Source organism: Littorina saxatilis, linkage group LG5 (assembly GCF_037325665.1).
Source record: "Littorina saxatilis isolate snail1 linkage group LG5, US_GU_Lsax_2.0, whole genome shotgun sequence".
In the NCBI taxonomy this organism is placed as follows: Eukaryota; Metazoa; Mollusca; class Gastropoda; order Littorinimorpha; family Littorinidae; genus Littorina; species Littorina saxatilis.
Window position 1 is genome coordinate 40,338,566 of NC_090249.1, and position 14,587 is coordinate 40,353,152.

At 43.2% G+C, this 14,587-nt stretch overlaps 2 protein-coding genes across 3 annotated transcripts in view; one reads left to right on the plus strand and one right to left on the minus strand.

Annotated features, from left to right (window-relative positions):
• LOC138967113 (PAT complex subunit Asterix-like) lies at positions 1-6,126 on the minus strand. The gene is made up of 4 exons (XM_070339594.1): positions 5,969-6,126; positions 5,523-5,622; positions 2,109-2,206; positions 1-563 (listed from the first exon to the last, which is right to left on the minus strand). Exons 1-4 carry the CDS (start codon positions 6,028-6,030, stop codon positions 497-499), a joined length of 327 nt encoding a protein of 108 aa, XP_070195695.1. The 5' UTR covers positions 6,031-6,126; the 3' UTR covers positions 1-496.
• Positions 6,127-6,277: 151 nt separating this feature from the next.
• LOC138967119 (radial spoke head 10 homolog B-like) overlaps positions 6,278-14,587 on the plus strand; it is a 54,514-nt gene continuing 46,204 nt past the window's right edge. For both annotated transcript variants that reach the window (XM_070339599.1, XM_070339601.1), the window contains exons 1-7: positions 6,278-6,524; positions 8,071-8,146; positions 8,873-8,941; positions 9,546-9,604; positions 10,582-10,696; positions 11,656-11,862; positions 14,296-14,472. In XM_070339599.1, the coding sequence (XP_070195700.1) occupies positions 6,316-6,524; positions 8,071-8,146; positions 8,873-8,941; positions 9,546-9,604; positions 10,582-10,696; positions 11,656-11,862; positions 14,296-14,472 (912 nt within the window). In that variant the 5' untranslated portion in view covers positions 6,278-6,315. The remainder of the gene's footprint in view (positions 6,525-8,070; positions 8,147-8,872; positions 8,942-9,545; positions 9,605-10,581; positions 10,697-11,655; positions 11,863-14,295; positions 14,473-14,587) is intronic.

Genomic DNA, 14,587 nt, shown 5'->3' on the forward strand with positions numbered 1-14,587 from the left:
ACACAGAAGAAGGACATGAACAATTCTTGTATTCTTCTCTCATTTTTATTTCTTTCACTCAAACTCAAAGCATTTTAGTTCTTACACATGCATACACTTCATACTGCCAACACAAACTGTCATTTTCACCTTCATAAAAGCATAATGTAAGCAAAGACCATCAGACCCCTTTACTGTTAGTGTTAACATAGAGACTGTCCTATGCTTACAGGTGAAACTGGACAATCTACATGACACTTTATTGACACAATAATGAGGGGGAAATGTTCCAAAAAATGTCCCGCAGTAGAGTTCAACACAAACATGTGTATTCTAAATTTCTTATGAAAAGATACAAGACAAATAAATATGACTGATTATGATAATCAAATGACCCTTATACATATGGTGAAACATTAGCGTAAATGCCAGATCGACGAACATCCTTTACAGTCAAATGTTGACATGAAAAAGAGGACAGAGGTGAAGGTCTATTGCACTGCAGGTTTAATTCTGTTCACCAAGGAGGCATCATAGGCTGAGGACTTTGAAGGTATGACATCACAACAGCTGAGATTGACAACCTGCAACAATGGCAAACAAAAGAGAGATTAACACTTTGTTGTAATAATGTTAACAAGTGTGCAATTACAGCCTCATTCAATGATCCATTGAAGTATAGATAGTGGCAGCTTTCACAGTAACACTAAAAGTAACAGCACAACCCATCTCACATTTTTACAAAAAATATCTTAAATGACAGTTTTGTTTTAATGCTATCATGGAGGAATACAAAGAAGTCGTGTTTTGTTGTTGTAATTTTTTTAGAGGCAGTCAACCGGCCAGGGGTCAGACCATTGTGTTAGATCAAAAAAGTGTGTGTCAATGTCTGAAGACCGAGGCCTTGGAACAAGACTGCTTAGACATACGGAAATGTGTACTGACACATGCATTCACACAGAGCTGAGAGCTGCTTTTCTTAAATTTCTATCATAATTTTTGTGTGAAGAAACAATTACAGTCGAACTCGCTTAAGACGAATCACCGGGGATCGGGAAATAAGTTTGTCTTAACCGAAATTCGCATTAAGAGAATTGATTGATTTTTTTTAAGTCTTGTATATTTTATGGTGTTTCAATTCTTTAAAAATGATTTGTATGAAAAGTGTTGAAAAGAAGAGATAAAATAAATCCTCAAGGCAGTGAACACACTCACCATGCACTGACATACGAAAGCAGCCACACAAACACAGCACACAGGAGCTGTGCAGATGCTTTGCAAGAATAAGCTTGAAAACCAGTTTGAATAAATAGCAGCAGATAGAGCTGCATGTCATAATCATGTAATTTATTTTTTCCTTGTCTGACTTTATTGACTGCATGTCGATCATGTGGCATGGCAGTGACTTTTCACTCCTCAGTCGGAAATACACTGTACATAACACAGCTCCCACTCTCCCTCACTAATGCCTACCCCAAGCCGTGACAACTGATGCTTGGAAATTGTGTGGAAGAGTACACCTCTCTATTTCTCTCCAATGCTCTTCCTGCTGACATAGAGTGACACGGACACCCCACAGAGTTTAGCCAGCTAACCCTCCACCCCACCCCCCCCCCTCCCTTCCTCTCTCTCACTCCCTCCAGCTATGTACTGTTTGGGGCTGTGGCCAGAGAGGCCAGCTGCACTGTTCACTTCTTGTTCTCTGCCATCGTTGTAGGCGATCTGTCTGACTGTAGATCTGTCTGACTGTAGATCTGTCTGACTGTAGTCGCGATCAAAGCTCGATCTCGGGACGAGTTTAAAGATTTCGTCATAAGCGTGAGTAAATTACAGACATTATGCATGCTTGGGAATCCAAAAAGTGCTCATTATAAGCATAAATTCGTTACAAAGAATTCGTTTCAAGCATTTTTTTTAAGCATGAAGAAAGAGGTATTCAGTTGGGAACTTAAAACTAATACGTTATAAGTCAAAATTCGTAACTAGCGTGTTCGTTTTAGGTGGGTTCGACTGTACTGAATCAGGCCAGAAGGAACATAGAGAGAAAGTAATGCCTTTACTGGCTTTAGTTGGACAAAATGTATAGATTATATGTGATGCTGAACCCAGCATAAAAACTAATCACTTACATAAAACTGCTGAGCATCTGTTTTGTGTCCTCTGACGTCCTGGAGTTGGCAAAGCTGATGAAGGAGCAGTACACTGCTACCCATGCAGACCATTTGAGCTGCAAACCAATACAAATGAAATAATGATATGGAAACACTCCTCTGAACTCGTCAGAGAGGAAAGAAAGAGAGGAGAGAGAGAGAGAGAGAGAGAGAGAGAGAGAGAGAGAGAGAGAGTAGCATTGCCACATCGCCCAGCGTCAACTGAGGACACAGTGAAAAGGCACGTTTTTTTCACTTTGAGTGACAAATAATTGGCATAATTGATGTTTGTGAGTCACATATTATGTATCAAATGAAAAAGGAATGAATAAAAAAATGATTCAAAAACAAAGTTTACTGTGTGAAATTTATAAAAGATGTGTTTTGGAACATTTTGAGTGTGAAAGTGCGTGTTCGTCTTCACTGCCTCTCGCGGCCATTTTCGCGTCACTCTTAGCAGACGACCAGTTCATTTCAAACTGCTCGGAATACCGTAATTTTCATTGGAGGGCTGTGATATTTTGCAACCAATCAGAGAAAGCTTTACATCTTTCCCATACAAAAAACCCGCGACCCACCGGAAGCTATACTGTTCAAAAAAAGAAACGCATAGTTGCTACTTGCCAAATTTGTTTTATTTTTCGAAAAAATTAACAGAAAATCCAATATTTAGATTATTTGTTTGAAATTTGATATGGACACAGTTGAATGCACACACAGTTCATTTGCATCTTCAAATCAATCAGTCAATCAATACGATTGGGTGCCGAGGCTGTCAAGTCAGTAGGGGGTGTGACTGCCTTGAGCAGCAACAACTGCCCGGCACCTTCTGGGCATGGACTGGATCAGATGCCGGATATCTTGCTGTGGGATGGTGTCACACTCCTCCTGAAGTGCCTGCAATAGATCGCGGTGATTTGCCGGCGCTTCTTCTCGCCTGCGCACACGTCTGTCCAATTCATCCCAGAGGTGTTCTATCGGGTTCATGTCTGGCGACATGGATGGCCAGGGAAGCACCTGGACATGGTGGTCGGTGAGGAACTGGGTGGTGAGTCGTGCTGTGTGCGGGCGAGCGTTGTCCTGCTGGAATATGGCATCATGGTCAGCCAGAAGAGGAAGGGCGTGTGGGCGCAGAATTTCCTCCACGTATCGCTGGGCAGTTACGCGCCCTTGGACGTGCACCAGGGTGCTCCTTCCAGCGGTATTGATCGCCCCCCACACCATGACGCCTCCACCACCATGAACGGGTGCCTCATCCACACAGTTGGGCGCGTAACGTTCGTTTACTCTCCGGTAGACCCTCCTCCGACCATCATGTCGCTGGAGCAGGAAGTAGGACTCGTCGCTGAACCACACGTGTCTCCAGTGATTCCGGACGGTCCAGCGAAGGTGCTGGTTGCCCCACTGCACTCGGTTCTGGCGATGGCGGCGGGTGAGGACAGCTCCTCTGTGAGGTCTGCGAGCTCTCAAACCAGTTTCATGCAGGCGGTTCCGCACGGTCTGGTCCGATAATCGGTGTGGCCCGGGGAGAGCCTGGACAGAAGATGAGGCCGACAGGAAACGATTCCGGAGGTGGCGGAGCCGTATGAAGCGGTCGTGAGCAGCAGTTGTCGCCCTTGGTCTTCCCGCTCGTGGCAAGTCAGCAACGGAGCCAGTGGCTTGAAACCTGACCCACAGTCTACTGATGGTGCTCTGGGACACGTGGAAGTGCCTGGCGATTGCACTTTGACTTTGGCCTGCTTGTAAACGACCCAATGCAATTTGGCGGTCTTCTCTGCTCAATCGGGCCATCTTTCGTCGCTGAATTGTCGTCTGATTTCTTTGTGGCGAACAATCCGCTTTTATGGGTTTTGGAAGACATGGTGAGAGCTCAATATTCCCCGAGGTTCACGAGATTACACTGAAGCATGACGAGTGGTCATGCCAAATGAGCAATTTTGACATTGTAGCCACTGATAACGCATGCGTCACGTGCAGAGCTCACTTGTGGCAATGGACGAAAGGTCGACGACCAGATAAACATTTTCTGCAGTTTGGTGGATATCCTTGTAGCCATATAACTAAATTAACCAAATATTACAAGCTATGCGTTTCTTTTTTTGAACAGTATACATCTCCGTCAGCATGACGGTGAATATTACTCGTGTGAGTTTCACTAAAATTTGGTCTGAAAACTTCCATCGGCATACACGGTTCAAATGCAGTTTATAAAACATTAACTTCTGTTTCATTTAACCCCTTCACTGCCACAGTATAACAGCATTTTGGTATTGCTGTGCGCCAGGGCAAATTTCGCTTTCTTCCGTAGGTTCACTTATCTGTTCACTGCTCAATCATTTATTGAGATATCTCTTAGATCTTTGGCATGTGGTTTGCTTACACCCTTGGCTATTATGTGATAACATGATCATTGGACTTTGTCTGTGATTGTTATAGTAAAAATCGATATAATGACCATTTTTGTTAAAAATTACAGTTTCCAAACTTTCACACACACACTGCAGCACGTAAAACCGCAGAAAACACAGCTAAAACTGGTGTCAAATATCAGGTACTCACATTACAGCCCATAAAAGTATTCTTCTGTGTGGTAATCCATAAATCACTTCTTGTAGAGCTTCCAGAACACTGTATCATTTGAAAACAGGTCTACAAGTTGATGTCCGACTTTCGGCCGCCATTTTGAATCTTATAGATCGGAAAAAACTTCTAAAAAAGTTTTTACCACGTGGTACTAACTTATCTGAACGGTCAATGGGAAAGAACTGTGTTAAAACCCTTTCAAGAAGTTGGACAGTGGTTACCTCCCATTTAGTTTTCACAAATGTCCTGAAAAGTGCTGATGTAAATGCAATACGTGTATGGGCGTATGACAAACCAAACATGACCACGTACTAGGCAGTGAAGGGGTTAAGCCAAAAATCAAAAGAATCGAGCGAGAAATGACTTATTCCCAACGATTATGCTGCGCAAAAGTGGACCCGAAAAATGCAAAACTCGGCCGATCAAAAGCCTGAAGAGGTTGCGATCTTGGCTCGCTCAAAGCAAAGTGATTTTGAACTACTGCACCGATTTAAATAAAACAAATTGCTATGTGCTCAGAATTTTGATCTCTTTAAAATGGTGTGTTTCTTGTCATTCAACCATTAATTTTAAAATGTCATGTGTCATTGCTAGAGAGAGAGAGAGAGAGAGAGAGAGAGAGAGAGAGAGAGAGAGAGAGAGAGAGAGAGAGAGAGAGAGAGAGAGAGAGAGAGGGTAGAGAGGCAGGGGGGGGGGGGGGGTAGAGAGGCAGGAACAGACTTCATAATCCAGATAATCAATTGTAAAGAAATTGAACACAAGAATTTCGCAACAATACAAAACAACAGAATAAATAGGAAATGTCAATACCTTCATCATGAGGCCACACATACTGAAGACCATGCCAAGGAGATTCATGTATTCAGGAGTAGGATCATCCAGTGGTCCTCCAGTACTTTGGGCTTTATACCTGGGGTGAAAAATCAATAAATGATTGATCAGTAAAATAATCCCCACGTAGATATAAATTGAGCATGGTATGTATGTGCTACGTCGTCAAACAGCGACCACTCCCAAATGGACTCAGCTCCGTGGGACAGAAGCTTCATCCATCCAAACAGCGAGCATTCCGTCCAGCGACGGATCAGTCACAGGCATGGAACACAGTAAGCTTATTATGAGTGTACTTATACATTTTGAGATCAAGGACTGTAGGACTAGGAGTAGGAGGCTCGAAGTCCCCAGGCTAGGGTAGCTAAAAGTAAAACCTTTGAAAACGATTTGACACTTCACTCAAAAGTAAAAGCACAGATTACCTTGTGATTTTATTCGGTCGACGAACATCATTATTGTTGACGGGGGCGGGTACAGTACTCATATTTATTGATTAAAACAAGCACACATTCAATATGCCTTCCAATTCGGGTGATTATGCCGGAAGTTGCCGGATATGATCCTATATGGTAGTGACGCACAAAATACTAGCACTGTCTGTGTAAGCTAAATAATAAAGCCAAAAGCCACCATTTAAAAAAAAATGATTACCTAACTGAAAAAAACTTTGATAATTTAAAAGATGCTCTGTTATTATTTTGTTCATAACTTAGTGTTCCACAAACCCGTAAGTGCGAGCCTAGGATTGTTGTCGGCGTCAGAGGCGATCATGGCAACTAAGGAGAAGAAGAAGGGGAAAGAGTCGAAGAGCGCCAAAAAGGCGGAGGAGGCGAATGATGAGAAAAAGACAGAAACCCCAGGCAGTGAGCTTGAGGATAGCACTTCGGTGGAGCAAAATGTCGAGGAGCAGCCGACGAAAGAGCCAACGCCGGAACCTGTCTACGATGAGCCAGTGCTACCAGAACTAATAATAGAACTGTAAGTGTTTACTGTATCAAGTATTGTGCTGAAATTGACAAGTCTGTTTTCAAACACACACGCACGCGCACACACACACACACACACACACACACACACACACACACACACACACACACACACACACACACACACACACACACACACACACACACACTCTGTAACAGCATGTATCTCTCTGTATCTGTATCTGTCTGTTACGCTGCACTTGTAGAACAAGTCATCCAGATGTCTGGCATTGTTGCAGCGGAGTGGGGGGTGCGCAGCTAGTTCTTTATCGTTGTCTGGCTACTGCCAGCGCCGACTTGAAGCTCTCGGTCGATGCCGAGGTTACAGTTTCTTCATCTAATTGGTTCCAGGCCACTACAGTCTTTGGGAAAAACGAATGTCTGTATTGCTTAGTGTTACAGCGTGGCACAGTGAAGCATCTGCTATTGTTCCTGATGTAGTTGTCTACTGGATTCGAGGTGCTAAAGTCTCTGGAAGATTGACGTGGACGAATGAGGCGTCCTGGTTTTTGAGGGATTAGGAACTTGTCAGGCGGGATTGCCGGCACCAGCCCCTCAACCACTTTGTAGAAGGAGGTTAGACGCAGGTGTTCGCGACGTTCCTGGAGGGTTGGTAGTTGGAGCTTGTGTAGGAGCCCAGTGACGAAGCCAGGAGTCGTGGTTCTGTAGTCACCAGAGATGAAGCGGGATGCGTTCCGCTGTATGCGCTCCAATCTCTCAACGTCCTGCTTAAGGTATGGGTCCCAGATGGTGGCACCATACTCAAGAAGAGGGCGGATGAGGGCAAGGTAGGCGTTGTGCCTGCAGTTTGATGGGCAGTGGCGCAGGTTGCGGCGGAGGAATCCGAGGGTGCTGTTAGCTTTCTTAGTGATGTAGTTGATGTGGGTGGACCACTTCAGGTAATGAAAACACACCCAAGTAACCTTCCCACATGGATCCCATGTGGGCCCCAAGTGGGATCCCACACGGTGACGTTGTGGGAAGTCCCACATGGGCGCCATGTGGGATTTGATTACGACTTCCAGTGGGAGCCCACAGTGGGAAGTAAATGGGACACGAGTGGGAAACAGGTGGGAAACGGGTGGGGCACGAGTGGGATCAGGGTGGGAAACGAGTGGGATTCACTGGTGGAAAACGAGTGGGATTCAGGGAGGAAGCGAGTGGGATTCAGGTGGGAAGCAAGTGGGATTCAGGTGGGAAACAAGTGGGGTTTAAATCGAAAACGTGTGGGACTTCATCTTAATTCTTCTTCTTCAGACTTCCGTAGAGGACTTGGTTCTTGCGAACGTCTCAGAGTCCTGCAAATTTAAAAATCATCAATGTATAAAGGAAAAAAAATAAGAACAACTGATACACACAGATACATATATTCAAGCACACACACACTAGTTTGTAATCACTCAAATCAACTTGACACCACACGCACGCACACTATGACAGCACGTAATATATAATGAAGTTATAGCGTCATTTGCCTTTGGTTTACATTTTAGAGATGTACACGTATATATAGCATTGATTTTCTGTCTTTTTTTCAGCTATGAGGGTGAAAAGGTACGAGGGCAGTATGAAGGAGATGCTGTTACCTTTTTCAAGGGTGGACATATCTACAAGGTGAACGAACAATGACCATTTACCATTAGAGGAAGAAAAATCATCTTCTTGACAAAATGTTCTTGACATCATCCAACCACTTCTCTCCCCTTTCATTCATTTTCGTTCCTAGAGTTCCTTCCCCTTTTTGCGTGTTTCCCCTCCATTTTCTTTCAAACCCTGTTCGTTCCGTGTTGCGTCTGCTTTTTGTTGTCTTTTGTGTTCTTTTCCTGATGAAGCTTCCAGAAGTGAAAATTCGTAATCGTCTTGTGTCGTCTTTGTATTGGTGAGTACAGTAATCCTTTGTTTTTTAAATTAGAGGAAGAAAAAAACGTAATTTATGTGAAGAACCAACTGAAAGAAAATTGCTCATTGATAGCTAGGGCGACATATTTTTAATATCATTGTAATAGAATGTGAAACTGAAAAGGAGGGGGATGATCTGAGCATATTCTTGGGAATGATAACACACTGGAGTAAATGCTGCATAAAGGTCACAGAGTGTGTGTACTATGTACACTAAACGATTGCAGATGAACAGGAAGAGAAAGACAAAAGTTTTTTTCTGGCCAAGGTTGTGAGGCAAGGTGTATCAAATCGAGGTGTGTTTGAAAGAATGGATTAAAGGAAACAATTATTATAGCAGTTTTCAAAAAAATTATTAAAGTGGGCGTATCTGATGGCATTAATCACGTGATTTGTAATGCTAAGCAATGTGGAGATTATCAATCATTGTTGTTGTTTCAGGGCATGTATGCAGAAGGTTACATGCACGGCAAGGGCAAGTACATTTGGGCAGATGGTGTGGAGTATGAGGTAATACACAGTTTGTTAATTTGTTCTGGTGCTCTGAACTTTTAGTAATGCTATTTGTTTAGTAGAACAGAATGAGAAGAAGAGAGTTATGTTAGTGATAAGATTAAAACAAATCTGAAAAAGTTTGAACAAGGATGATGGTGTAAGCAAACAGGAGAGAGATAGATAGAGAGAGAGAGATTGATTGATTGATTGATTAAACTTTATTACAGAAGGATGGAGATTTTAGAGAGACAGAGAGAGAGAGAGAGAGAGAGAGAGAGAGAGAGAAAGAGCGAGAGAGAGAGTCAGAGAGAGAGAGAGAGAGAGAGAGAGAGAGAGAGAGAGAGAGAGAGAGAGAGAGAGAGAGAGAGAGAGAGAGAACTTGTAAATTACAATTGCCAGATACAGTGCTAAATTGAGAAAGTCCACAACTTTGTAAAAACTGTACAGTAAAATGGGAGTCAACCAGAAAAATAGACTAATGAAACTCCAAGGAAAAGCATGAGTGTGCATAGACAATGTCTGACTCACAATTGGTTGCAACAGAAGAATTTTGTCCATGGTTGAAATATAAGAGGGATCATTCTTGGAATGACTTTCAACTGATTTTATTGTTTTGCAGGGTGAATTTTTCAAGAATGCAGTGACAGGAAAGGGGATCTACAGATGGAATGATGGGAGGTGAGTTCAAGGTGTCAAGTCATTAAGTCTGCACTTTTGTTTTTTGAGTCACTTGAGAAAAAGTGACTCTATGTAATCGGTCAGTGTTAGTCTGTCCGGCCGGCCGTCCGGCCAGCCGGCCGTCCGGCCAGCCGGCCGTCCGGCCGTCCGTCCGTAGACACCACCTTAACGTTGGACTTTTCTCGGAAACTATCAAAGCGATCGGGCTCATATTTTGTTTAGTCGTGACCTCCAATGACCTCTACACTTTAACGATGGTTTCGTTGACCTTTGACCTTTTTCAAGGTCACAGGTCAGCGTCAAAGGAAAAATTAGACATTTTATATCTTTGACAAAGTTCATCGGATGTGATTGAAACTTTGTAGGATTATTCTTTACATCAAAGTATTTACATCTGTAGCCTTTTACGAACGTTATCAGAAAAACAAGGGAGATAACTAGCCTTTTCTGTTCGGCAACACACAACTTAACGTTGGGCTTTTCTCGGAAACTATAAAAGTGACCGGGCTCAAATTTTATGTGAACGTGACTCATTGTGTTGTGAATAGCAATTTCTTCCTGTCCATCTGATGCCTCATATAATATTCAGAACTGCGAAAGTGACTCGATCGAGCGTTTGCTCTTCTTGTGTTTCATGCGTGTGGTAGATGGATAAAGGAGTGTTTAAAAAGGGGTTAGTACTGAATCCTATGTCACTATGTATATATATTATCTTCATTTTACTGAAGTATGATTGCACTCGGGCCCCTTTCCTCCCAGACCCATAAACCCACTCGCTTGTTTCGTTATTATCTTTTTAAGATCAGGCTACAGTTCACCTTTTTTCTGTTTCTGTGTGTGTGTGTGTATGTGTGTGTGTGTTTGTTTGTGTGTGTGTGTGTGTGTGTGTGTGTGTGTGTGTGTGTGTGTGTGTGTGTGTGTGTGTGTGTGTGTGTGAAACCTAAAGAGACATTTCTTGGATTGGTGGTGATGTGCAGCACTTACGACGGTGATGTGGTGGATGGCAAGCGTCATGGTCAGGGAACTTTTCGCTGGGGGAACAACGGCATGTCTTACGCTGGTGACTGGAACCAGGGAGTGCGCTCTGGAAAGGTACAGTGTATTATTGTGTGTGTGGGTCTGTCTCACTGTCTGTGTCTGTTTTGCTTTCGTGCACAAAAAAGGTTACACAGCAGCTCCTATTGTTTTCTTTATGTTGGCTCAACCAAGCACAAAGCACACACAAAATGTTATGCACATGATAAGCTTCAAGTGTACCGTATTTGATGGATTACAAGACGCACCGTTTTATAAGCCGCACCCCCGACTTTTAACAAAAAAATCAGATCGTGTCAATCAATCAAAACAACCAGGCAAACGAAAGTACGGTATTTGGCGAAATCGGCTCCGAAAATAAACAAGTGAAACAAAGAAGAAAAGTGAAAAAGTTTGAAGAAAAATATCACACACACACAATTTGTAACCAACACACACATGTAGTCCCGCCCGGAATAAGCTTTTTTGGGATGATTTACGACTTTGCGCACATTTCGAGCAGACGAAAACACAACATGGCGGCTCTCGCTCCCCCAACTATCGCGAGACACAGAAAAACGAAATCTCGCGCACGCGAGATCCTGATACATCCGGTGTTTCTCTGTACGCTATCTTGTCACGACGACTTGTTGACAAACGAAGATTCGCGAAAGAAAGAGAAAAGCGCCGAGTCTTGAGTAGAGAGCTAATAAAGTACCGGTAATCGCTAATCGAGCGAAAGGAAAATCCGCGGCGACTTACATTAGGTGAATGCTATTCAAGTTTAGGTAACGTTTTAGCCGCATCTTTTTATAAGCCGCAATGCGAATTTTTTTGAAAAAAAGTCGCGGCTTGTAGTCCGTCAAATACGGTATATATTTTTTGTAATTTTATGAGCTGAGTCATGGTGCATGGCAAATCTTTCTGGAGCAGAATGTGGGGGGGGGGGGGGGGGGGCACTTGGGTGTGACCATTTGACCACATTATTTTACAAATTACATGCATGATTCAGCAGACTCTTCCCATCAATGTTGCAGGGTCGAGTGGAGTACGACAGAGAGGGCAAATCGTATTACGAAGGTGACATTGTGAGGAACATCCGCCATGGTTGGGGGGTGAGACAGTACACTTCGGGCAATTTGTACAAAGGCATGTGGTTCGGCAACGTGCGTCACGGACAGGGCACCATGAAGTGGGTGGACCGCAATCAGATCTACACTGGTCAGTGGGAGAACGGCATCCAGGTCAGTTGCACATTTGGATTTGGTGGAGTTTTGAGTGTTGATAAGTAAAAAAGCTTGGGCAGAGATTTGGTCTGAAAGGTTGTGAATCCATGATGACCTGTGAATTGAAACCCTTTTTGGTTTTGTCTTGCTTTTGCTTTTGCTTTTATTTTGCTTTTCCTGTGTATTCCCGGCCCGGTAGCTCAGTTGGTAGAGCACTGGACTTGTGATCGAAAGGTCGCAGGTTCGAATTCGGGCCGGGACGGACACGGGTCAACTTTATGTGCAGACCCAGAGACGGAAGCCATGTCCCACCCCCGTGTCATCACAATGGCACGTAAAAGACCTTGGTCATTCTGCCATAAGTGCAGGTGGCTGAATACACCTAAACACGCAGACACCTGGACTGGTATTCAAGAAAGCTCTTTAGCACCACTTGGCCGCATGGTGGCGCTGTTTGAGCTGTAAGTCGCGCTAATTGGCATTCACGAAAGCCCGTTGTGACCCGCCAAAGTCACGTGACGCCTTCAAAGTTAGAGGACCTACCCCTCGTCTCTACAATCGCTAACACCGTGTTATCTTCGTGATTCCAGATGGCGGCCTTCACATGATGTTGGAATATACCGAGAGAAGAAATCTGAGAAGAAACCGTATTTTCCCGGATCGCATTCATCCTTTGGATAAATATGACGATGTAGATTTGTACAGAAAGTTTTAGGTGTTTTTTTCGTCTCTCTTACCTTTGTTTTTTTTTTAAAGCGGGGAGCATCCTTCTTCATATAATTTTTTTTTAAATCAAATGTTTACATGTTTAAGTTATCAAACTTTATCAATAAATTAATATCATGGTAACCAAAAAAACAAAACAAAAACCCATTCCTGCTTAAAAATTTTTTTTTAAATCAATTTGCTATTATAACGTACTCTTTTGCACATGAAGAAAATAAAAAAACCAAGACATTCCTAGGAGGTAGGAAAAACACCCCCGTCAAAGGGAAATAACCTTCTCAGTTGGTGGCAGTGACTGAGTGAGAATGGTTATTTCCCTTTGACCTGTATAAGTCCTTGTATAATTTTAATCCACCAATAACTCCCTAACCGTGTGTTTGACTGGTCCCAATTTTTGTAAGGACCGTCTCAGGAATGTATAGAACCTGTTCACCAAGTTTGGTGACGATCGGTCCGTTCATTCTTGAGATCTATATGCGAACACAAACACACAAACACACAAACAAACACCCAAACACCCAAACAAACACATCAAGTGAAACCTATACACACCCCTATACCGGGGGTGTAATAAACAAATGCCAAAGAGTAAAAAAAAAAGTACGGACAGATGCTGATTTGAACTCGACTCAATCGCGCATCAGGCGAATGTGAGAACCGTTCGGCCACAGAATCAGTTGCATGTATAGTTTGTTGGTTATGTTTGGTCGGTTTCTTTGCCTGTGCGTGTATAGTATGCTTGGTCGATGTATGTATTGTAAAGCGCTAAGAGTAGACATTTTTCTAGAATAGCGCTATAAAAGTTTGCATTATTATTATTATTATTATTATTATTATTTTGAAAATGGACACTGTAATGCATTAAAGAAGACGCTAGCACGTTTTCACAACAAGCCGGTATGATCGAGCATCGGTTGAAATCTTTCGCGAGCGGTATCTCGTAATTTGTCCGCGTTTCGCTGTCAGTCCAGTTAGCACTTCGCTTCCTCTTCCCCTCCATCTCTTCCTCGTGTGCCTGCGCTTTCGCTTGTCCGATGGATGTTCCGTACATGTCGACTGAAGTAAATGTAATGCACACGTGTTCGTTCGCGGAATAAAAGCAATGAAGGCGGATAAAACCTACTGCACGTGCGCACTGAACAGGAAGTGAGGGAAACCCCGTGGTTTATAAATAGACAACCTTGTTAGCTAACAGCGTTCGGAGGGGGACTCGTGAATGCCAGTTAAAATCGGAAGTTAAAGCGTAGTAGCTAAAACGGCTTCAGAATCTGAAACCACCTCAAATTCTTTTTCTTCTTGAATACCACTCCTGGGTAGCGCGACTCCGTTGCTGCTAGCTTTCCACTGGGAGGAAGCGACCCGAATTTCCCAGCGATGGGACAATAAAGTAATGAAAATGAAAATGAAATGAAAAATTCATTGTCCCGAAGAAGCCTCCATTGGCGAAAGTTAGACTGTATTTGTCTGTGCTGTCTTTGTGTTGGTGAGTACCGATTTCTTTTGTTTTTCAACTGTATTTTTACCCAGTCATCTTGTTGTTAAGATTCTTTCACCAGTCATGCTAAGATGAGGTGAGTTGGGGGAGGGGTAAAACCACTGACTGTGACATTGCAGGGAAGAGGAAACATTACCATGCTTGCTTGACATGACGGGGAGTGGGAATAAAAGTCTTATCGGCAAGATTGTTTTTTTAAGTTCTTTTATTGTTTGTTGTTTTGGTTTTAGCATGGCATAGGCCAGCACATCTGGCTGTTGAGTCGTGTGCCTGGATCACAGTACCCCATGCGTAACATGTACGATGGAGAGTTCGTCAACGGGCTGCGACACGGCTGTGGCTCTTTCCATTACGCCAATGGGGCCTGCTACAGTGGCTTCTGGAAAAACAACATGAAACATGGCAAGGTACTCAGTCTATCTCACCTAGGGTATTTTATAGTTGCTTTGAAGTTTTTAAAAGAAAAAAAGAAAGTGCTTTTTAGAAGATAAAATGTCCGTGAGATTTGTTGCTGGGTTGGGA

Coding starts and splice junctions, on each gene's coding strand:
- LOC138967113 (XM_070339594.1), bottom strand. CDS start 6,030: ATGAGTACTGTACCCGCCCCCGTCAACAATAATGATGTTCGTCGACCG. Junction 2,207..5,522: donor TGTGTGGCCTCATGATGAAG/GTATTGACATTT, acceptor ATTGGTTTGCAG/CTCAAATGGTCTGCATGGGT. Junction 564..2,108: donor CAGATGCTCAGCAGTTTTAT/GTAAGTGATTAG, acceptor CCATTGTTGCAG/GTTGTCAATCTCAGCTGTTG.